General features: G+C 34.6%; 1 protein-coding gene across 3 annotated transcripts in view; it reads left to right on the top strand.

Moving 5' to 3' along the window:
* Positions 1–24,246, top strand: part of SPRED1 (sprouty related EVH1 domain containing 1) — a 120,218-nt gene that overhangs the window by 51,475 nt on the left and 44,497 nt on the right. For all 3 annotated transcript variants that reach the window (XM_089907389.1, XM_022587513.3, XM_022587514.3), the window contains exons 3-4: positions 19,993–20,161; positions 22,530–22,579. In XM_089907389.1, the coding sequence (XP_089763515.1) occupies positions 19,993–20,161; positions 22,530–22,579 (219 nt within the window). The remainder of the gene's footprint in view (positions 1–19,992; positions 20,162–22,529; positions 22,580–24,246) is intronic.

Below are 24,246 nucleotides of genomic sequence, written 5' to 3'. Positions count from 1 at the left end.
TTGAGCATCTGCAGATTTTAGTATCAGTGGGGGCTGGGGGGCGGATCCTGGAACCAATCGCCTGTGGATACCAAGGGACTACTCTATTGGCTATATTGATGAGCATGGACAGTTTACTTGAGGAAAATTAAATAAGGAACCAAATCTGCATCACTAGGAGTGAGGCTGGTCAGAGATAAGCTCAGATTAATGTTTTAGGTGGTTGCTGAGAGTGTGGCTTTGACATAAGCTTAGAGAGTAAGCCTGGGATTTGGACATAATACAAACTTATTTCCTAATGTGGGACATAAAAAAGAGCCCTTAACTTAATCCTAAGGTGTAGAATCATAATAGACTAACAAGAAAATAGGTTCTTTTGATAGAAGCACTTACCTAGGAATCAAAATGGTTGTTTCACTTAACCATTTCTCCTTGAGGAAGCTTGTTATTTGTGAAACAGGAATGATAAATATATCTCAGTGTAGACATAAAGGAAACATTACTTTCAATTGGAGGATTGTCTTAATTCTTGTAGGGAATAGTTATAATAAAGCATTTTAGGTTATGGGGAAATTGTATGATCAGAGGCAATAATGCATGGCCATAAATTGAAAATAGCAGTCTTGTGAAGTCTCAAGACAAATGGGACAGTGACATTGAAATAAGCAGATTAATTGGCCCCTTCTGCTGCATAATACACTTCTAAGATACTTCTGAAGCAATTACAGAATTGAAGTATTATTCTTTTACATTATCACCGCATTTGGGGGTCATTAATGTCCATTTCTATAGATATTTTTATTGATTGGCTTTATTTTAATCCATTTTTCTGGGTTCTAGTAATATAAAAAAGGTGTACACTGTGACTGTTGAATCTATAAGTTTACAAAGTTAATGATAGTTTTCTTTAATATCCTTCTTGATGAGTAAACTGAACTTTAATATTGTTCCTATGTAATAGTTAATCATGTAAAAGATAGTGCTACAAACTGTGTTCTCTACCCATTTTGTCTTTGGGTCACATCTTAGAGTCCTCTACCTTGGATGAATTCTAGAAATGAAGTGAGATACCTACCCCTCATACCTCAGGAAAAAACTTGTGTCCTTTAAGAAAGAATGGATAATTAGTAATGAGGTACCTATAGCCACTTGTGTAGCTAATAAAGAAATACTAGATAATATATATATATATTTTTTGTGGTACGCGGGCCTCTCACTGCTGTGGCCTCTCTCGCTGCGGAGCACATGCTCCAGACGCGCAGGCCCAGCGGCCATGGCTCACGGGCCCAGCCACTCCGCGGCACGTGGGATCCTCCCAGACTGGGCCGCGAACCCATGTCCCCTGCATCGGCAGGCGGACCCTCAACCACTGCGCCACCAGGGAAGCCCTAGATAATATTTTAAAGAGGGCTTATAATAGTCAAAATACTAGTTACAGTAGTGAAGATGAAAGATGGCTTTTCTGAAGAGTGAACGAAGCATTTAGTAGAAGATTTTTCCAGTCTTAGATTTACAAGTACTTGTACTAAAAATGTCTTGTTACACTTCCCAGAGGGTTACATTTCACTTTTTTTCTTTTTTCTTTTTTTTTCTTTTTTTTTTTTTTTGATAAGAAAGGGAGCACAAATCAAGAGCAGGCTGATGAGGATTTTTCAAGAAGGTGGTATTTTGTATAATTTGCTCAGTATTCATTCATTCAGAGTGACCTGAAATTATTTCCTCTGATGCTTACCTATAACTTGCTTGTTTTTGTGATACTTACAAAGGTAGAGTTTATTTCCCAAGTTGCTAATCTAAATTAGAGTTTCCCAAGCTGTGTGCCATGAATAGGTTAAAGTGGCTGGAGCCTCCAAGTCTCTTTGCCTCTTAACCACTAGGCTCCTTCTCTTTTCTAGTTGCCTTATAATTGTTATTTTTCTGAGTATGCCTGAGAAATAAGTTGGAAAGCACTGCTTTATGTAATTGGCTTTCATACTTTATTGATAATTCAGGAGAAATTGAAAAAACACCAGGCTTTGGTGTTGTAGCCCAAGATAATGAAAGTACTTTCTCCCAGATACTTAGGGATGTATGGAATGGTCTTTGACAAGGATAGCTTCTCAGAACCCCTTTTCTTGATAGGTATGAGTTGTATCATCCATTTCCTTCTAAATCTTTATAGCTTTGATTTCTCCCTTTTATTCTTTAATATAAATTAGTGTTATCTTGGATCACATTTTTTTAAATGCTAACTAAAACTTAACTGTTAATTTGTATAAATAATCTTTATTGTAGAGCTTCAGATCCCCATGATAGAAACTTTCTCTTTTGCATTCATTTTTCTGTAGTGGCTCTTCTCTATTGGTGTGACATTGTTATTTTATAGGCAAACATTTTATCAGCTTACCATATGTATATGTTAAATTATTTGATCATTTTTAGTTGAATTGTATGTGATAGGAAAATCTAAAATACTGAACTATAATACACTTTTAAAGTCTTTGTAAGTACCTGAATAAACTTTCAATAATGATATTAAATTTTTGCTAAAATATTTACTACTAAACAAAGTTTTTAATAACTGTGGGGATCTAAATTAGCCATTCTTAAGCTTTTATTGTAGGACAATAAAATACTGTAAATTTACTAATTAATGTTATTGTGCTTTTTAAAGCATATTATGTGCTAAGAGATGACAAAAATCTAGTGGGCTACATAGAAAGGTACAGTAAGACTTACAACCACAACCTCTGTACTTAAGATGTTCTGTGGAAAGTAGAAAAAGGCACTGTTCAATGTCAAAGCAAACTTATAGCTATCATTATAAACTTAGAGTTTATAATAAGTATAATAATTGAAACGAAGAAAGGAAAAAGCAGAAGATATCAAGTTTAGGAAGTTGCCAAAGAGATTAAGGAATTGTTGTTTTGGATTAATAAGTAATTAGGTTGTGGATAAAAGTGGTTTATAAAAATTAAAATGCCTATGAGATAATAATTCTGTTGTTTAAAAAGATACATTTCTAAAATGGAGTTTCTTTACAGTTATTAGAGCCTGAAGCAAAATTCGAGTATTTTTAAAGAAGAAAATAAAATGATTATAACATAGCAGTAGCTTTATTAAAAATGAGACTCATCCTCCTTTCCACCATGGGAAACCCCAAAAGACCAGGGAAATATCTTTCTGCCTTGGATTGAACTTTATAAAGTACAGAACAATTTTCTGCTTAGCCTTTCCCACTGTGCCTCTGTGAATTACTCCATTGTGAAACATCAGTCCTTCTACAGCACTCTTCCTCCACTAAAAAACCAATTCTGTTAACTGGCATTACGCTTAGGACTCAGCAGCTCTGTCTCTTGAAAGATACTGGTTTTCCTGTTCACCATAATATCACAGAGTTGGGAAATAAGTGGGAGTGGGAGTAGAGGTAGTGTCAGCATTTTTGTTGTTCCTTGTTCCCCTCACAGAATGTTACTATATAACCCACATATAGACATTTTTTTACTGATACTCTGTACCATTCAGAACACCATCCTTTAGCTTTTATTTTCATCTACTGATTTTAGCAATTCCTTCTAAATGCCAACTTTTCCACATCTGAGCCTCATCATCATTCTTGGCTACTTTTCTTTGCATGGCCTGACCTTCTGGTCTTCATTTCAGCAGGCTACTTTCCTGGATCTGGTTGTTACCAGAACTTTTCCATTTGAGGGGTTTTACAATTTCCTGTCATTTCTATTTTATTTCCCATCCCTTGCTGTACAGTTTGATGCTTACTCTATTATCTGTGCCACTCATTTCACTAGATTTCTTCTGGCTTCTTTTATTATTTTATTATCTTTATTATTATTTTATTATTATTATTCTTTAATTCTTTTATTATATTTAGTATATTTTATTATTTTCTTTTTAAATCCAATCTGAATTTTCCTTGTCAGTCATTTAAACCACTCTTTCATTGATATTTCAGTGGAAAATATGTTGCTGAGTTGTTTTTTAAAAATATTTATTTATTTATTTTTGGCTGCATTGGATCTTCGTTGCTGCATGCGGGCTTTCTCTGGTTGTGGCGAGTGGGGGATACTCTTTGTTGCAGTGCACAGGCTTCTCATTGCGGTGGCTTCTCTTGCTGTGGAGCATGGGCTCTAGGAGCACGGGTTTCAGTAGTTGTGGCATGTGGGTCAGTAGTTGTGGCACATGGGCTTAGTTGCTCCGTGGCATGTGGGATCTTCCCGGACCAGGGATTGAACCCGTGTCCCCTGCATTGGCAGGCGGATTCTTAACCACTTCGCCACCAGGGAAGCCCCTGTTGCTGAGTTTTAATCTTACCTTACACTAAAGGAACTTTGTTGAATACCCATTGTTAAAAGGGAAAATTCAGTATTTAAAGGTGAGCCTTTCATACAACAAATATTTATTGAGCATCTACTCTTTGCTAGATACTTGCTGTTCTAGGCACTGGGAATATGTAAATGAACAAAGACAGAAATCCCCATTCCTAAGGGAACATACATTGTGGTGAGGGCCAGAGAAATACTACCGTAAATAAATAAGTAAATGAATATTATGCTAGACATAATATTAGAAAGTATTAAGTGCTGGGGAAAAAGGAGTGTAGGGGATTTTTTGTGAGGAGGTTAGTTAAAGTTTTACATAGAATAACCAGGGAAGGCCTTACTGAAAAGATCTAGGTAACATTTGAATAAAGATTTCTATAATGAACAAGGCCTTATATTTTAGTTTATATGTTCAGATTTTTAAATCTTGAGTATTCTTAAAGTAGGATAAATCTATATTCTTACTTAAATTCTTATGCTACACTGTATAAGATCTTGGACTTTTCATGGATTTGGTGAATGATATCAAAGTATGCATCAATAATAGTCAGAGGGCTTCTCCGGTAGCACAGTGGGTAAGAATCCGATTGCCTGCCACTGCAGCGGACATGGGCTTGAGCCCTGGTCTCGGAAGATCCCACATGCCATGGAGCAACTAAGCCCATGTGCCACAACTACTGAACTTCCACTCTGGAGCCCGTGACCCACAACTACTGAAGCCCGTGTGCCGCAGCTACTGAAGCCTGCGCAGTTAGAGCCCATGCTCCACAACAAGAGAAGCCACTGCAATGAGAAGCCTGCGCACCGAAACAAAGACTAGCCCCCGCTCACCACAACTAGAGATAGCCTGCGCACAGCAACGAAGACCCAACGCAGTCATAACTAGATAGATAGATAGATAGATAGATAGAAAAAAATAGTCATAAATCTAGGTATGAGTGATTCCTCCATTTATTCAATCAGGTCTTCTTTATTCTTGATTCTGTTTCATCCTTTTCATCTCTACCCCTCTTCAGTCTTGTCTGTATTATTGCAGATAAGGTTTCTAATATTTTTTCAAGGCCCAGTTTTCACCTCTCTCTAACTTTTATATTGCTTACAATACTGAACTTTCTAAAGCTTGGGTCTCATATTCCTTTAGTAGTTCCCCCAAAATTCCTAGATACAATTTCATCTCCTTAATTTCACCACAATAAACTCATATAATCTGACCCTTACTTCCTTGAATCTATCTACCTGTTTCCCAAAGACAACACTTCCATGATGTTGCCTTACTGAGTTACTCATCATTCACTAAAAGCATGCATTGAACTTAGAGAAATGCTATCCCCTCTTTTACATTAATTAAATACGGTAAAGATAGTATACTACAAGTTGTATGTGGAATAGAGAATGTGTACATACAGCTTGCTAGTCTTGAGGAAATAATAATGGCAGAAACAATTTCCCTTTTATTGTCACAGGTAACTCACAGATGGACAAATAGGAAAATTGAGTTAGAGGAAGCACCTTGGGCAAACCAGTTTTGCTGTGAAGGACTGTAATTGAAAGAAATGCTAATAATAATAACATTCATCTAGTTTAGAATAACCTGTTCATTTTATGGTCAATCCATTGAAAAGATAATAAATTATACTATTAATTACTTTTCTGTACAACCATGAATTTTGTGACTTTCTCCCAGCAATTTTAAAATAGTTCATTCTTTAATACTACTAATATTCCTTGAAGGGGAAAAAAACCTGCCTGCTGCATTTCTATTCTCTTTCTTTTGGAGCAAAAAATAGCTCTGTGTGTGGCGGGGGGGATGTTAGCGGTTTCCTGTGTTTGTGTGTGTGTGAGCGGTTTCCTGAAAATTAAGATTTAGAATGTAACCCATATTACCTTCCTGGTTGCTATTATTTCCTCTTTTTAGAAAATGTCAGCTTAATACTTATTATTCAGTTGTTTTGAACTAACATTTCATTCTTTAGCTATTGATTTATACTGGTTGATCTAGTCTATCAGGTTCATCATGATTATCTTGGCTTCATCTTTCCCTTTTATACCTGACTGTGATATATTTCACAACCTTTCCATTACATTCCCATTGCCACTAAACTATTATAATGGATAATAGCCTCCCTAATAGCTAAAGCCCAAAATCTTTGATCTCAAATTATTGGCCTTACTTAATAGTTTTCTAAATATTTCCTTACTAAATTATAATCTGAATGTAGCATGCTTTTAGTTGATTGATATTATTCTTTTAATTAATCAACAGGTGTTTGAGAGCCTTCTGTGTACTAGGCTTCTTTGTTTTTAAGTTTAAGGTGTACACTGTGATGGTATGATTTAGACTTCTTGTATCAGTCTGCTCAGGCTGCCATAACAAAACACAACAGACTGGCTGATTTAAACAGCAGAAATTTATTTTCTCACAGTTCTGGAGACTTGGAAGTCCTAGATCTGGGTGCTGACTTTTCTCTGGGATAGATGACCAAGAGTACAGTTGCTGGGTTGTATGGTAGTTTTATGCTGAGTTTCATAAGAAACTGCTAGACTTTCTTCCTGGGTGGCTGTACCATGTTAAATTTCCACCAGCAGTGTATGAGCAATCCAGTTTCTAGGGATTCTTGCCTGCATTTGTGTAATCAGTATTTTTTATTTTAGTCATGTTGATAGGTGTGTAGTGGTAGCTCGTTGTAGTTTTAATTTCCATTTCCCTAATGGCTAAGGTTGAATATCTTTTTATGTGCTTATTTGTATCTTCTTTGGTGAAATATCTGTTCGTGTTCTTTTCCTGTTTTCTCATTAGATTGTTAGTTTTTTTTGCTGTTGAGTTTTGAAGGTTTTTTTTTAAATTTTAGATACTAGTCCTTTTCAGGATATATGGTTTCTAAATATTTTCTCCCAGTCTACAGATTGTCTTTTTAACCTTCACGGGATATTTTGCAGAGCAGAATTTTAAATTGATGAAGTTCACTTTATCAGTTTTTCCTTTCATGGATCACATTTTAGGTGTCAAGTTCGTGAACACTTTCCCTAATCCTGCGTCCTGAAGATTTATCCTATTTTAAGTTTTATAGTTTTATATTTAAGTCTGTGGTCCATTTTAAATAATTTTTATATAAGGTGTGATACTTAGGTCAAGGTTCAGTTCTTTTGCCTACAAATGTCCAATTTTTCCCAGAACCACTTGTTGAAAAAGTTGTCATTTCATTAAATTACTTTTGTACTCTTAAAAAATCAGTTAAGCATTTTTATGTAGGTTCTCCATTTTGTTCCATTGCTCTGTCTATCCCGCAGTAGGTATCACATACTGTTTTACTGTAGCTGTATTGTAAGTCCAAATAGTGGGTAAAGTGATTTCTCCCATTTTATTCTTCTTTTTCAATATTATTTCAGCTATTCTAGGGTTTGTGCCTTTCCATATAAATTTTAGAATGATCTTGTCTATGTCTACAAAAATCTTTACTGGATTTTGACAAGAATTGTATTAAACCTGTTGGTCAATTGGGGAGAATTGACATATTTACTGTGTCGAATCTTCCAGTCCATGAATGTGGTATGTCTCCAGTTTAGGTCTTTGAATTCTTTCATTAGCATTTTATAATTTTCAATGTATAGATCCTAAAGATATGTTTTATTAAGCGTATACCTAAGTGTTTAATTTTTCTTGGAGCAATTGTAGATAGTATTGTGTTTATAATTTTGGTTAGTGCATGCTCATTGTATATGTATAGAAATTCAATTAATTTTCGTGTGTTGATCTTGCATCCTGTTACCTTGCTGAACTGTGAGGTTTTGTGGTAGATTCCCTGGGATTTTTTAATGTAGACAATCATGTCATCTACAAATATGAACAGCTTTATTTCTTCCTTTTCAATCTGTATACCTTTTATTTCTTTTTTTTCCTTATTGCAGTGGCTAGAACTTTAAGTTCTGTGTTTAATAAGAATGGTCATAGTGGACATCCTTGCCTCATTCAGATTTTAACGGATCTTTCACCCTTGAGTATGATGTTAGCTATAGAGTTTTTTATAGATGATTTCTTTTTTGTTTTTTGGCTGCGTTGGGTCTTCGTCATGCGCAGGCTTTCTCTAGTTGCGGCAAGCGGGGGCTACTCTTCATTGCAGTGTGTAGGCTTTTCATTGCGGTGGCTTCTCTTGTTGCAGACCATGGGCTCTAGGTGCACGGGCTTCAGTAGGTGCACGGGCTTCAGTAATTGTGGCTCGTGGGCTCTGGAGCGCAGGCTCAGTAGTTGTAGCACACAGGCTTAGTTGCTTCACGGCATGTGGGATCTTTTCGTACCAGGGATTGAACCCGTATCCCCTGCATTGGCAGGTGGATTCTTAACCACTGTGCTACCAGGGAAGTCCCTATAGATAATTTTTATTGAGTTGCTGATAATTTTTTATTATGAATGGATGTTGGAATTTGTCAAAGGTTTTTTCTGTGTCAGTTGATATGATCACATCTTTAGCTTGTTGATATAGATTACACTGATTGATTTTTTGAATGTTGACCCAGCCTTGTATTCCTGGAATAAGTCCCACTTGGTCATGGTGTGTAATCTTTTTGTATATTGTTGGGTTTGATATGCTGCTATTTTTGGAGAAGTTTTGTGCTTAAATTCATGAGAGATACTGGTCTGTAGTTTTCTCTTTTTTTTGGTACTGTCTTTGTATGGTGTTGGTATCAAGATATTGGTGGCCTCATAAAATGAATTGGGTAGTATTCCCTCCTCTTCTGTTTTCTGAAAGAGTTTGTGTAAAATTGATGTTAGTTCCTCTGATAATATTTGGTAGAATTCTCCAGAGAAACCATCTCAGTATAGAGAGATTCATCTCTCTCTCTCTCTCTCTCTCTCTCTCTCTCTTTTTTTTTTTCTTTTTCTTTTTTGGCCACACCCTGCAGCTTGTGGAGTCTTAGTTCCCTGACCAGGGATCAAACCCCAGGCCCTTGGCAGTGAAAGTGTGGAGTCTTAACTGCTGGACTGCCAGGGAATTCCCAAGAGTGATCTCTTTTTGAGAGCTTTTAAATTACAAAATCAGCGTCTTTAATGGTTACAGAACTATTTAGGTTTATCTATTTTATCTTGGTTGAGTTTCGATAATAATGTGATTTTCAAAGAATTGGTCCATTTCTTCTAAGCTGTCTAATTTGAGTGTAAAGTTGTTTTTAGTATCTCAAGTACTGTTTTAAAGGCTACAAGGATCTTTAGCAATATCCCGTCTCATTCCTAAAATTGGTGATTTGTGTATTCATTTTTAATTTGTCAATCTTACTAGAGATTTATCAATTTTATTGCTTTTTTTAGACCAGCTTTTTGTTTCATTGAGTTTCCCCCCATCTATTTTCAATTTCTATTTCTGTTCATTTCTATTATTTGATATTTTCTTCCTTCATCTTGCTTTGGGTTTATTTTGCTCTCCTTTTTCTAGTTTCTTGAGGTAGGAACTTCAATTATTGATTTGAGATCCTTCCTTGTTCCAACATCCATAACCTTTTGAAAGACTTCAATTCACTGTAATATAAAGGTTTGAATTTATAAAGTTTAACCTTATTTACTAAATTACTCAAATCTTATGTATCCTTTTTGTGTGTGTGTTTGCTTCAATTTAAAGGCTGAAGATCTACAACTATCATTATGTTTTTGGATATTCTTGTGTTTCTAAATGTTTTTTTTGTTACATAGATATTGCTGTGTAGGTCAGTTAGTAAAGGTTCATGGCTGTTAAATTCTTAGATCACTGAGATTGATTCCATCAGAATTGTACGGGCCCCTCTCCAAATTATGCAGACCCAGTTGAGGGTAAAGAGAATTGTTTAAGCTTATTTAGTTTTATTCTAGCAATTCAGAGTTCTGACAGCCTGTGGGGACTTGGGAAAGAGCCAAGTAAAGAAGCAGGGGCGTATTGCCTGTGCCTAAGAATTTGCCACCAGGAGTTAGAGCAGTATCCTAATTGTGACAGTTCCCTCCTCTGTTTTGTATCTCATCTCCTGTTCCCTCATCTTGTCGCCTTTCACTATCATTTTCTACTGATCCAGTTTCTTTAATGGTTACAGGTTTCTAATGGTTTTCTATTTTCAGTCAGTTTTCGTAAGTTATAATTTTTCTAGGAAATTGCTATTTCACTTAGATTTTCAAATTTGAAGTCATAAAACCTTACATTGTATTGTATTCTTCGTTTTTTAATATTTATTTTATTATTTATTTATTTTGTCTGCACCGGGTCTTAGTTGCAGTACGTGGGACCTTCATTGTGGCATGTGGACTCTTACTTGCAGCATGCAGACTTCTTAGTTGCGGAATGTGAACTCTTAGTTGCAGCATGCATGTGGGATCTAGTTCCCCAACTAGGGATCGAACCCGGTCCCCCTGCATTGGGAGCACAGGGTCTTACCCACTGGACTACCAGGGAAGTCCCACACTGTACTCTTCATTACTTTCTAAATCTTTGCTGTGCCTTCAGTTTTGATTATGTAGTCACAGTATAATTATCTATTTAGGAAATTTAACATAAATGTAGTACTTTAGTCCATATTCCAGTTTCACCAACTGTTCTAATAATGTTCTTACAACATTTTTGTTCTCTCAGTACAAGATCATGTAGCGTTTAGCTGTCATGTGTCTTTATGCTCCTTTAATCTGGAGCAGTTCCTCAGTCTTTCTTTCATGACATAGACATATTTTTAAACTATTGGCTCCCTCCCTTCCTTTTGTGGTAGCTGAACTGTTATTATTTGAGAAGAAACACTACCAGTGTTCCTTCTGTTACTTTTAAAATTTTTTTCTAAAATCTTATTCATCTCAGAATCCAGCTTTGAACACAAATTTTTATTACTAGATAATTAGTAAAAATGTGTTATTTGATAACAATATAGTTTCATATTTCATAGAATGCACTGGTGTCCTTTATAAAGGATATTAGTTTTTATGTCATCCAGAAAACTAAAGTTCATAATACAAGGCAACTATTTGAGATACCAATTATTGATTTTGGTTATCAAGTAATTTAACTTGAATATGGAGTTTTTATTTCAAAAATGAAATGTTTTTTCCTTGATTCAAAGGTATTTCAGAAAGTTACTAAAGTAATTTGTCTAGTTACCACCTATTACTACATCTTAGATAATACTTTTTGTAAACATGTAATTATCTACTTGTAAGGTAGCATCTATAATAAAGTTACATAGTAGTTTGAAAGTACATTTTTAACTTTGCTCTCCCAAATTATTAGTTGTTATTAGTGAAACAGAAATGTACTTATACCCATTTTTGGCTTGGTCTATTTTAAATTCTTCTGGCAAACAGTCCAGTAATTTGCTCTATATTTCCCAAAATAACTTGGAATATATCTTCAGAAGTTTTAGTTATTTAGTAACTGTGGTGTCCCCTCCCCCACTTTTTTTCTCTGTAATATATCCTAGAATTTCTTTCAGAAGAAGGAAAAGCATTGGAGATTATGTTTTCACTGTCTTTAGAATCAATTAACTTAAGCTTCACGGAATCTATTCATAAGCTCTTTGAGGTCCTGAGTACCTTTATTTATCATTCAAACTCCTCCCCCTCCCATACTCAAAAAAGTAAATACTGACCTCTCAGGCTTTCATAGCAACTGTACTATTATGGGCTAGTGGCATCACCTTGTGACCAAAATCACCACTGCTACTAGTATGTATTGAAGATCTACTCTGTTGTCAGACACTATTTGAGTTCTCTGTATGTATTGCCTTATTTAATTCTCAAGTCAGATGGGTAATGAGTGGTGGAGAGTAGATGGGACCCAGCTATTCTAAGCTGTAGAACCCACAAGCTTAATTAATTTCTATACCAAAATTCCTCTTACGCTTTAATAACATTTTTCTTCTTGGGAAGTGTATGTGTACTTTTCCTGTTCCTTCTGTTATTCATATCTTAATTATTTTATTTTGGAAATTTTTTACTCATGTGAAGAATATCCATTCTCATTAACCATCTTTCTTCTTTTCCTTTCTCTTTTAACTCTTAGCTTGGTACTGTAAGGAAACCACTTCTGTTCCCTGACTCCCTTCATCTATATAGATTTTAATATATTTATGCTAATAGTAGTTTCGCTTTCCTTAAATTCAGAGTTCACCTGTGCATCTGTTCTTTCATAATATCTATTTAACCTTTTTAGAAGAAAGACAAAGAATATTTGTTCTTTTTGTTACCACTATCTCAAAAGACTTCAAGATCTTATTAATCATGGTTCCAAAAGTATTTATCTAGCTAGAAAAGACTTGTATGTCTTAAGCAACTTAGACCTATTTAGAGTCTATAATATTAAAATGCAAAGCTGTTCTGCCAAATACTCCTTAATATTCTCCCTTCGGTATAGTCCCCTTCCCAAAGGTGGTTCCAGTCAGTCTGTTTGCAGTGACTATATTCTACTCAAACCTAGTCAGGTATATTGGTATGTAAAAGTCTGAAATTTTTTCTTTTAGAGGTGTCAGTATAAAAACATTTAAGTGCTTTTGAATTTGTTGTTGCTTTTTCTAGTTAAATTTTTTTCCATTATACTTTTTTATAGTTTATAATAAATAGTGATTCTTTTCTAATCCCAGTATACTTGTAGATGATCCAAAAGTTCAGAATATTCTAGTACTGATTATAAAACATGACTCTTTAATTTCTTCTTCGTTAACTAGCCACGTGCTTAGTGGATCCATTAGTGGTTATTGGTGTCAAGTTATTTGGGCAGCATATTCTTTTGTAGTTATTCTTGTTGAGTCACTCTTACACTTAATATTCACTTTACAGTTGTTATTTACACTCCATATCTTTTCTGCTTATTAATTTAATATATAACCTGTCTTCTTTAGGGTAGAAATAAGGGCAGCGCCACTAGTCTACTTTAAATTTATCTTTCTCTAATTTATACATGTCCTTCATGGTTACTATGGAGGTCTGATGAAATTCACATCACTCCTTAACCCCAGAAAGAAGTATAGTCAATTAATAATTAGAATTAGCTAGAGATGTGTTTCAAGTTTGACAACTGTTTACAGACTATTTTTACGGTTAACTTTTAATGGCTTCTGGCAGTTGCTTTTAGGGTAGTCTTAACAGAACTTAAAATTATTCATTTCATTTTGTACTAGATCTTCTCTTGTAAAAAAGTTCTAAGAGTGAGTGCAGGTCTTGTATTCTGGGAGAGATGTAACCACTTCAGGCCTGTAGAACACCTGTTACTTTACTTTATTGGTAATTCTCCCTACTGGCCAGAAGTAATTTATCAGGTTACCTTATTTTTCCAACAGCATAAATAATTCACCTGGCAGTGCTGGATTGGTTGACTGTAATATCTTGGCAAAAATGTAATTGCCATTTTCTACAGTTTGTTTGCTAGTTATTCCAATCATAGATATGGTAAACTTTGAATCTGCTTCCTGTATGCCTGTTACTGTTAATATTACTGTGATCTTAAGATACAGAATTAATACAGTGAAAACTGCAGTGAACTAAAGTCAGAGCACATTGTTCTGATATAGTTGAGAAGAGGCAGTGGAAATGGGAGGCAGCATAATTCACTAACTTTTAAGAATCCTTCTAGCTCTTAAAATTGTTTTTGTTTTTTCTGGAATGCAGATTTAGTATTGATCACATGGTAGGTAGAAGCCTTATGAGACATTCTTTTAACTACTTTTTTTTTTAACACCTTTTTAATCTCATTGATCTTTTTAAAAAATTTGAGATGGACAGTTGTTATCCCTATTACTTAATAAAGGTGTGGTTTATATTGTCTTTAGTGTGATGAGAATGCATTTATTTTTTAAATGCTACTTAAAGTCAGAAGCAGAACAACTTTTTAATATATTGTGTGACTTAGATGAGAAATTGTTATGCCCTAGATATGGAGGCTTTGATAATTATGTAAATGCTGAGTGATGCAGAATGTTCTAGGAAGCATAGTTTTTAAATTATCTGCAAAGATGGTGAGTGATTATGTCAGTAGATTACCTGCACTTTTCTTTCTCATTACCTATTCCTGTAGCCTTTTCCTAAATGATAATTATTTTTAATGGTACGTTAAATACATACTATGAACAGTAAGATATATTTTATTTCCTACTGTTACTTTGTAGATAAAAGTTAATGACATAAATTGACATCTACTTCATAATTAGGTGACATTTTGTTTTTGTACCAACATGATGTGTATGATGTGCAACCTCAGTATTTGTATGACTTTTAGGTGGAACACATTCTTGAATAGGTACTTGTATGAGTCAAAGAACTAGTTCAGGGCTTCCCTGGTGGCGCAGTGGTTGAGAGTCCACCTGCTGATGCAGGGGACATGGGTTCGTGCCCCGGTCCGGGAAGATCCCACATGCCACGGAGCGGCTGGGCCCGTGAGCCATGGCCGCTGAGCCTGCGCGTCCGGAGCCTGTGCTCCGCAACGGGAAAGGCCACAACAGTGAGAGGCCCGCGTACCGCAAAAAGAAAAAAGAACTAGTTCATTATCCTTACCATTTCCTCAGTGTATTTTAAAGCTCATTTTAAAAATTTATTTTTCTATGTGTTTTTGGAACCTCTATAAAAAAATAGATGGCCATTTGTAAATAAGTGGTATAGATGAGTATACATCACATTGAAATTTTATTTATCTAACAGATAATAGTTGGAAAACAACTTTGGGAAGTTTCAGAGAGGAGCTAATTCAGCAATATTTTCATGTATTAAAGATTAATTTAGTGACATTTTCATGTAATAATGACTGTAGGACCAAACTCCATTTTTTATGTCCTTCTCTTTTTTAACAATTGCAATTTAGCAGTTTTCTAAAATACATATCTCTTTCCCACTGTTTATGAATACAGTAAATATGTTGCAGTAATCCATAATGCCAATTTTAACTTCTTGAATTCCAAAACCTAATATATTTATGAATTTTATTATTATTATTGCAAAATGATTGTTGCAACAGATAGTTAAATCTTTGTTAAATGCCAAGTGCTAACACACTTTGCCTGTAAGCAAGTAGGACATTATTTTGTTACCTTCTTTGTTACTTATTTCAGAATAACAAGACTTAACTATCACAGATATTCAGTGACAGGCTGGTAAAATTTAACAATCAGCTTTTGGTGGGGGATGGCGGGGGGATTGGAGAGAGGAAATGCTTTATAGCTTAACATACTCCCACCGTGGCAGTTTTCAGTCAATATAACGTCACTGCATGTGGATTTGGGAAGAAGTGATTAGTAGTGCACCATTATTTTTTCTTTTGTTACCTGTGCCTTTGGTGTCATAGCCAATAAAACATTCCCAAATCCAATGTCATGAAATGACATTGACATTCACATATGACATTTTTTGTCCTGTTTTCTTCTAGGACTTTTATCGTTTTAGGTCTGCTTAGGGTCCTTGATACATTTTGAGTTAATTATTGCCTGTGGTGTTAGATAAGGGTCCAACTTCATTCTTTTGCCTGTGCACATCCAGTTTCCCAGCACCATTTGTTGAAAAGACTTTCCTTTCTTCCACTGAATGGTCTTGGCACTGTTGTCAAATATGTTGAGGTAGTTTCCTTCTAGTTCTTGTTAGGTATTTTTATCATGAAAAGATGTTGAATTTTGTTAAATGCTTTTTCTGCATCAATTTTGATGATCATGTGGATTTTTTTCCCTTTTATTCTGTTCAAGTAGGATATTACATTGATCAGCTTTCATGTGTTTAACCATCCTTGCATTCATTTGTTGAGGATTTTTTGCATCAGTATTCATAAAGGATATTGATACATAGTTTTCTTGTAATGTCTTTGGCTTTGGTATCAGCACAATGCTGTCCTCATAGAATGAGTTAGGAAGTGTTTACTCTTTCAATCTTTTGGGAAAGTTTGAAGTATTGGTATTAGTTCTTTAAATGTTTGATATAATTCACCAGTGAAGCCATCAGGTCCAGGGTTTTTCTTTATTGAGAGACATTTAATTACTGATCCAATCTACTTACTAGCTGTATATCTATTCAAATTTTCTATTTATTTCTGATTTAGTCTTGGTCTGTTTTATGTTTCTAGTAATTTGTCTGTTAAATCTAGGTTATCTGACTTGTTGGTGTACAGTTGTTCATAGTACTCTCTTATAATGCTTCTTATTTCTGTAGAATTGATGGTAATGTCTCCACTTTCATTTCTGATTTTTATAATTTGTGTCAATTTGCATCTTCTCTCTTTTTCTTCTTAGTCCTTCTAGCTAAAGGACTTATTAAAATCTTTTTGAAGAACCAACTGTTGGATTCATTGATTTTCTCTATTATTTTTCTGCTCTCTAATTTGTTTCTGCCCTCATTATTATTTCCTTTCTTCTGCTAGGTTTGAGTTTAGTTTGTTCTTCTTTTCTAGTTCCTTAAATTGTCAAGTTATGTTGTTGATTTAAGATTTTTCTTTCTTTTTTTTTTTAATGCAGGTGTTTCTAAATTTTCCCCTTAGTACTGCTTTCGCTGTGTGCTCTAAGTTTTGATATGTTGTGTTTTCGCTCTCTAAGTATTTTGTAATTTCCCTTGTGATTTCTTCTTTGATCAGTTGGTTAATTCCCAAAATTTAAAAAATTTTCCAGTTGTCCTTTTGTTATTGATTTTTAATTTCATCTTATTGTGGCCAAAGATACTTTGTATGATATCCATATTTTTTATTATATTGAGATTAATTTGTGGCCTCACATATGGTCTGTCCTGAAAAATATCCCATGTGCACTTCAGAAAAATGTGTGTTCTGTTGCTGAGTAGAGTGTTTTGTATATGTCTGTTTGGTCTAGTTGGTTTACTATGTTAAATTCTCTATATCTTTATATTCTGTCTGGCTCTTCTGTTGATTATGTGAGTGAGGTATTGACATCTCCAACTATTACTGTAGAACTGTGTTTCTCCCTTCAGTTGTGTCAGTTTTTGCTTTATATATTTTGATGGTCTGTTACTAAGTACCTAAATGTTTATTGTTGTATCTTTTTGCCTTATTGAACCATTTATTAATATATAATATTTTTATTATAATGTCCGTTTTTATTTAAAGTCTATTTTGTCTGATATTAGTATAGCCACCCCTGATCCTTTTTGGTTGCTCTTTGCATGGAATGTTTTTTTCCATCCTTTCACTTTCAACCTGTTTGTGTATTTGGTTGTGCTTTTATTTGCTCTGCCAATCTCTGTCATTTGGTTGGACAGTTAAATCCATTTACGTTTAAAGTAATTGCTGATAAGGAGGGACTTCTGTGATTTTGCTGTCTTTGTGTGTCCCTAGTAGCCTTTTCTCCCTCATTTCCTGCATTCGTATCTTCCTTTGTGTTTAGTTGATTGTAACAAAATGTTTAAATTCCTTTCTCATTTCCTTTTATTTATATTCTATAGCTATTTTCTTTGTGGTTACCATGGAGGTTGCACTTAACATCCTAAAGTTATAACACTAATTGGGATTTAAACTAGCTTAACTTCAATAACATACAAAAACTGTTTCTTTACAGCTTTGACCCCACCCCTTTCATTTGTTGATAAATTACATCTTTATACACTGTTTGCCCAGAAACATAAATTAATACTTCTTTTAAATGTATTAGTTTCTCAAATTTTGTAGAAAACAATATTTGGAGTTATACACCACAGTTACAGCAATACTTAGCTTTTACACTAATAATTCATTGTTTTCTTTAAATGTAATAGTCTCTCTTAAATTTTATAGAAAACATAAAGTAGAGTTTCAAACCAATGTTAAAAATATTGCTTTTATAATTGTCCTTATATTTACCTTTATTTCTTTTATATGGCTTAAATTTACTTTCTTATGTCATTTTATTTCACCGTGTAGGTCTCCCTTTTGCATGTTTTGCAGGGCAGATCTAGTGGAAACAAACTCCCTTAGCTTTTGTTTATCTGGAAATGGCTTAATTTCTTCGTTACTTTTGAAGGATATTTTTGCCAAATATAGAATTCTTGGTTGACAGTTTTTTCTTTCAGCACTTTGAATATGTCCACCCACTATCTTCTAGCCTCCAAAGTTTCTGAAGAGAAATCTGCTGATGTTCTTACTGAGGATTCCTTGTATGTGATAATTCACTTCTCTCTTGCTACTTTGAAGAATCTCTGTGTCTCTGTGTGGCCTGTTGAGTTCATCTTCTTCAAAGTTTGTTGAGCTTCTTGGATGTTTATGTTCATGACTTTCATAAAATTTGGGGAGTTTTCAACCATTCTTCACATATTCTCTCTGCCCCTTTCTTGTTCTTCTTCTAGTTCCCACGATGTGTATGTTGGTCCTCTTGATGCTGCCTGTAGGTCTCTTAGACTCTGTTTGTGTTTCTTCAGTCTTTTTCCTTTCTGCTCCTCAGACTCTAATTTCTGTTGTCCTATCTTCCAGTTCACTGTTTATTTTTTGTGCCTACTCAAATCTGCTTTTGAATCCCTCTAATTGGAGTTTTCATTTTAGTTATTTACTTTTCAGCTTCAGAATTTTTTAGTTTCTTTTTAGATTTTCTATCTCTTTATTGTTATTTCCATTTTGTTCATACATTGTTTTATGTCATACTTTGCTATATGACCTACTGAGAGAAACAAAAAGAAATCAACAGAAAATGTCCCAGAAAAGACCCAACGGCAGATCATTAGACAAAGACTTATTAAGAAAAACTGTTGTAAAGATGCTCAAAGAGCTAAATAAGATATGGAGAATCTTTGAATGCTTTGGGATTTTTCTGTTGAACACTGGACATTTAAATCATAATATGGTAACTTGGAATATGGTAATATGGAAATCAGATTATTCCCTTCCTTGGAGTTTCCTAATTTTTGTTATTGTTTTTGTTTTTGTTTTTGTTTTGATTGTTGTAGGTTGTCTCTGTGCCAAGGATCAGCCTGAGGTGTAAATTTAAGGTTTTTTCATGTCTTTTCTGAGCCTTTCCCTGGATATGCATAGTCACTTTCTAATTCTTCCTGTATATGTAGTTATTTTTGAATGTCCTAGTCTTCAATGTCTGGCTCCCATCATGGGAAAAAGTGATAAATGACAGATAAAAAAGGGAGCTGGCTTTTTAAATACCTTGAAAGTCACTTCGTTCTGATGCAGAGGAACTTGCAACAATGAGGGAAGATACAACAGTGGCAAATGGCTACCCTCCTCTTTGTCTGCACCTCTGTGATCAGAAGCAGCAATTAGTGATGAGAGCACCGATCCCTGATACTTGGAGGATAAGGTCCTTTTTACCTACCATGGCTTCTGTAATTTGCATGTGCAGGGCTCCCTGCCCTATGGCTGGGAGTTGGGATGAAGGAGGTGCTGCTACTGTGCTACTACCTGAAATAGACAAAATTAACTGCAATTTACTGCCCGTGTCTTCCCTGGAAGTTACAAGCTTTCAACAGACTCTGTCGAGTTCTAACATAGTCACAGCAGACAGATTCTGCCAGTCAGTTTTGTCTAGGTAGGGAGACAGATTTCCTGGTGCGTCTTGCCTCCTGCCATCTTCCCAGAATGGTGAGAAGATGGTGCCTGCTGCCATCTTCCCAGAATCTTCTTTAATCCCATCTTAATTTCTGTATTGAGTGACTTTGTGAGTAGGTTAAGTAGCAAGACCTCTGTATTAATGGGTTGGGAGTGCTTTTATTAAAATATAACAGCTCTTTTCTCACCTGCCTTTGTATTTAAGAGCTACATTAGATGCATTTGATATATGTATAGTAATTTTGGCATTTAACTTTTGGCAGGTGGTTTTGGAATGTATGCTTAAAAAAGACCTCATTTACAATAAGGTCACTCCAACATTTCACCACTGGAAGATTGATGACAAGAAATTTGGTCTTACCTTTCAAAGTCCTGCTGATGCTAGGGCTTTTGATAGAGGCATTCGAAGAGCTATAGAGGATATTTCTCAAGGTAGGTTATTTTGACTGTTTTCTTAATTTGTTTATCAGTTATATATAGTAGAAGTGACTTCAAGCAAGTCAGCTTTTGTGATATGAGATTAGGCTTTGAAAGCTGACTGTAGGTGAAGATAAAATAATGGGCTCCTTAATCTGTTTTATGTTTGTCACATCACAGTATATACCAATTACATGTATTATCTTGAAGAGCCCATCAAGAGCACACTTCAGATAATTTGAAAGTTTTAAAAATAAGAGCTCAAAGAAGAGGGCGGCAGTCAGGTAGAACTTTGAAAATCCTCCGTGAGTATGTTACTCATATCCTTGTTTTGGTAATTATAAAGAGAAAATTTGTAATAATCAAATATATGTCAACTCCAGTTATTCTATGGCAAAACCTTCCTTACTGCTTTATCTGATTTCATTAATAAGGATTGGCAGAGACCTCAACCCAATCTATCCCTTTGTATATCTTACCAATCTGTTAAGATCATTAACTCTAAAGCTTGCAGGTTTTAAAGGGAGAAAGAATATTTACATGTAAGACTGGCCTGTGCTTAATTAAACAAAAAGAAATCACGTTAAAACCCATTTCTTTCCCCCAAAGAAGTCATAACTAAGATTTGATTTGCTTTTCTAATTAAGAAGAAACATTATCTCTATTAGTAGAAATAACCTTCTTATACAACATAACTGAATGAAAATGTGTTGACAACATTGTGACTCATATATTTTGAAGATGGCATTTTAGTAGGAAAATCAGAAGAAATAAACTAATTACGAGACAAACCATAGGCAAGGACATGGAAATGCTTAGTACAAATATGTATTGCTAAGTGTGTGAAACTGAAGTTAAATAATCTATTTAGCTACTTTAAAAGACTAGAATTTGGTAAACAAACAATCTTTGATTTCTGATTCAGAAAAAAATTCCATGAAATGATAGCACTCATTTTTAGTACAAGAACCCATAAATTCTTCCTATATCAGGGTTCTCATTGTTCCCTGCACATTTGAATCACCTGGGAGCCTTTTGAAAAATAGCATAATTGGTCCCCACTCCAGCTCACTTGAATCAGACTGCCTGGGGAGTGGTGCTGAGGCATTCCTTTTTTTTTTTTTTAAGTTCCTGTTCATTTCAAATGTGGTGAGGAATTGTCAGATGATTATATATCATGAATTCAGGGAGGGGCAAGATGAATATGGATCTTCATATTCTCCAGTAGTAGTTGTGGTTCTCAAACCACTGCAAGAAACTTAAAAATAAAAAAATTTATGATGCCCGATGCCTCATCCCTCAGAGATTCTGTCATTATTGGTTTGAGACTGTGTTCTGGCATCAGTATATTTTTTTTAAAGTTTCCCAGTTAATTCTAATATTTTGTTAGTGTTGAAGAACCAGTGCTTTAAAAAGAAAATCATTATCCATGGTTGCTGGAATATTTAGTTTTGAATACTTTTACGCCCACATTTATACCCCCATAGGAACATACTTCTTTCACTAGGATCAGATAGATTGGGTTTAACCTTTTAAAAGAAAATTAATGAGAAGCTTACAAACACCTAGCCAGGTAGAATAGGCTACAGTACTCAGCCTGTCTCATTGTTTTTGAACATTTTTGAAAACGTACTGGTTAGCATTATTATCAGCCACTGTATAGGTTTTCAGCAATCCCATTTTCTTATTTAGCCTCCCATGACAGTAAGAATAAACTATGCACCCTTTCCATAGAGCAGTTTTCTCTTCATCTCCATGATAGCTATGTCTCAAGGGTAGCATAAACTCAGAATACTTTGCTAAGGTAAATCCTTCCTTATTAATTTATTGGAACTAAAGGCACTCTTGAACGCCATGAAAACTTATATAGAGGCATTGGTACACAAAAGTCAATAGCAACAATTGGCTATTGACTATCAACAGTGGATTAAGGCTCATTTTTTTTCCTTACTAAAGCTACTAAAATCCTAGTTGGGGGTACTAATACCGTTTCCTGGGTCAGAGTACTTAGAAAAAATGAATAAATCACGTGGGCATTACCTAAACACCAGAAGAGTGTGGTGCATATACTTTTCCTGGCAGTTTCAGTATTTGAGAGAAATCAGAGGCAGGGCTTGCCAGAGATAGCGTACTTTCACAGAAAACACCTCTTTAAGTAAGTAACTGGAAATTTACCTGTAGAAGAGGAAAACAATTGCTTTATTCTCTGTTTGTCTAACAGAGGGGCAAGTATGAGTGACCAACATCTGACTGGTTACCAGGCAGTCCAGAATGATCTCTGATTAGTCTTCTACAGTATCATAGTGATATTATCAATGAGTCAGCAATACTAAAATCTAAAACAAAAATTCTATGCTTAATTAACTTTTACCCATTTTCTTAGGATGCCCAGCATTTAAAAATGAAACTGAAGGAGCAGAAGACAACTTACAAGTAAGTAGTTTGGATTAAAAGGAATTTCTAGGCATAAAGGTTGTGGAGGAAATCACTAGCCTTAATAAATAAACAATTCATATAAATTCTTAAGAAATTTCTGGTCACTGTATTTGTCAGGAAATACAGGGAAACAGAACCAATAGAATGTGTGTATGTATATATATATATACATATATATGTATGTATTTATTAATATGTATAAAGAGGACTTGATTTTGTTCGGTTTGTTTGTTTAAGGAATTGGCTCATGTGACTGTGGGAACTGGCCAGTCCGAAATTCACAGGGTAAGCAGGTAGGCAGGCATCCCAGAAGTTCTGGCAGGAGTTGATGTTTTGCTCTTGAGTCAGAAGGCAGCCTCAAGGCAGACTTCCTTCCTCCTTGGGGGACCTCAGTCTTTTCTTTAAGTCTTTCCAGAATGAGTCCACCCACTTTATGGAGGATAATCTCCTTTACTCTGAGTCTCTGATTTAGATGTTAGTCACATATGAAAATTACCTTCACAGTAGTTAGACTGGTGTTTGACCAAACCACTTGCCACCATCGCCTAGCCAAGTTGACAGATAAAATTAACCATCACAGATACCCCACCGCATAGGCAAGGTACTTGTATTAAAAATTCGTAGAAAAGTAATTTCAAATTATTAATAAGCATATGGACACCCTTCTGTTTTATATCACTAGTAATCAGCAGGTAGCATAAATTAACATTAGTTATGAAATTATCAAAGATTTAAAAATTAATATTACCCTAGACTGTGTCTTTCCATGAGGTTGACAGATTGGTGCTCTGCTAGAAAATATAGATTGGTAGATTCTTTTTAGAAAGCAGTTTGGTAATAATGTATTTAAAACCCTTAAAAATAGAAAGAGGACTTCCCTGGTGGTCCAATGGTTAAGACTTCCCCTTCCAATATTTCAGGTTCGATCCCTGGTCGGGGAGCTAAGATCCCACATACCTTGTGGCCAAAAAGCCGAAACAAAGCAGAAGCAGTATGGTAGCAAATTCAATAAAGGCTTTAAAATTGGTCCACATTTAAAAAAAAAAAAATCTTAAAAAAAAAATATTCATACCTATTGATCCAGTGAATCAATTTAAGGAAATAGAGATACACAAAAAATTTGTATACACAGATTTTTGGGTGTGTGTGTATGAAATATTGATAATAAAAAATAAGCTATGTAAATGGAGTGGAAATGGTAGAATTAAGGTATCTTTGTCATGCGACCACTAAAAATTTTATTATTAATCTACTTGCAGTGTATTGAGTAGTAAAAACAGATAATTATATGGTGTTGTCACCCATTGTTACTCAGCTAAAATGTTAAATTTGTTACTTTTGGATTGTGGGATTCTGAGCTATATGGCTTTCTTTTTAGTACTTTTAATTTCCTAAAGTATTAATACTTTTAGGAGAATAGTGAAAGAGCCCAAATTTATATGTATACCTTGTATTAATAATCAATTATTCATATTATTGTAAAAATAGTCATCACCTAAAGGACATGGCAAAATGTTTTATGTACATTTATAATCAGAAAATAAAAATGGTTTTTATTTCTGAAAATTTGAGAAATATAGTAAAGTTCAAAAAATAAAACATAGATATGCTACCATCCATGATAACCATCATACATATTTTTTAAAATATTTATTTATTTGGCT

This window comes from Delphinapterus leucas, chromosome 2 (genome assembly GCF_059928025.1).
Source record: "Delphinapterus leucas isolate spDelLeu-1000000601 "Yukka" chromosome 2, BTC_Dleu_Yukka2, whole genome shotgun sequence".
Classification (NCBI taxonomy): Eukaryota; Metazoa; Chordata; class Mammalia; order Artiodactyla; family Monodontidae; genus Delphinapterus; species Delphinapterus leucas.
This window is presented reverse-complemented; position numbering and strand designations above follow the sequence as displayed.